At 40.5% G+C, this 264-nt stretch overlaps 1 protein-coding gene across 1 annotated transcript in view; it reads left to right on the plus strand.

Annotated features, from left to right (window-relative positions):
* Positions 1-6: 6 nt before the first annotated feature.
* The window catches only part of LOC117799127 (killer cell lectin-like receptor 2), a 5,186-nt gene continuing 4,928 nt past the window's right edge, over positions 7-264 (plus strand). Inside the window, 1 exon segment of the mRNA XM_034651580.1 lies at positions 7-143. Within this exon segment, the coding sequence (XP_034507471.1) occupies positions 29-143 (115 nt within the window). The 5' untranslated portion in view covers positions 7-28.

Consider the following 264-nt stretch of genomic DNA (forward strand, 5'->3'; position numbering starts at 1 on the left):
AAAACATAGTTCCCTTCTTACTGTAGAGATGAGCAATGAGCAAGTGATTTATTCCACCCTGAGATTTCTTCAATCTCCTTCAGAGTCACCAAATAGATTAAGGCCAGGTGGGACTCAAAGGCCTGGGAAAACTGATGACACAGGTAATATGTCTTAAGCATCTCTTAAGGATTGTCAAACTTTGACATTTGAAAAAGGTTCCTGCCTGTCCTTCAGGTTCTCAAATGGTAAAGGAAACCATAATGGTGTAGAGTGGCAGAACAA

This window comes from Ailuropoda melanoleuca, unplaced genomic scaffold (assembly GCF_002007445.2).
Source record: "Ailuropoda melanoleuca isolate Jingjing unplaced genomic scaffold, ASM200744v2 unplaced-scaffold43383, whole genome shotgun sequence".
NCBI classification, from domain to species: Eukaryota; Metazoa; Chordata; class Mammalia; order Carnivora; family Ursidae; genus Ailuropoda; species Ailuropoda melanoleuca.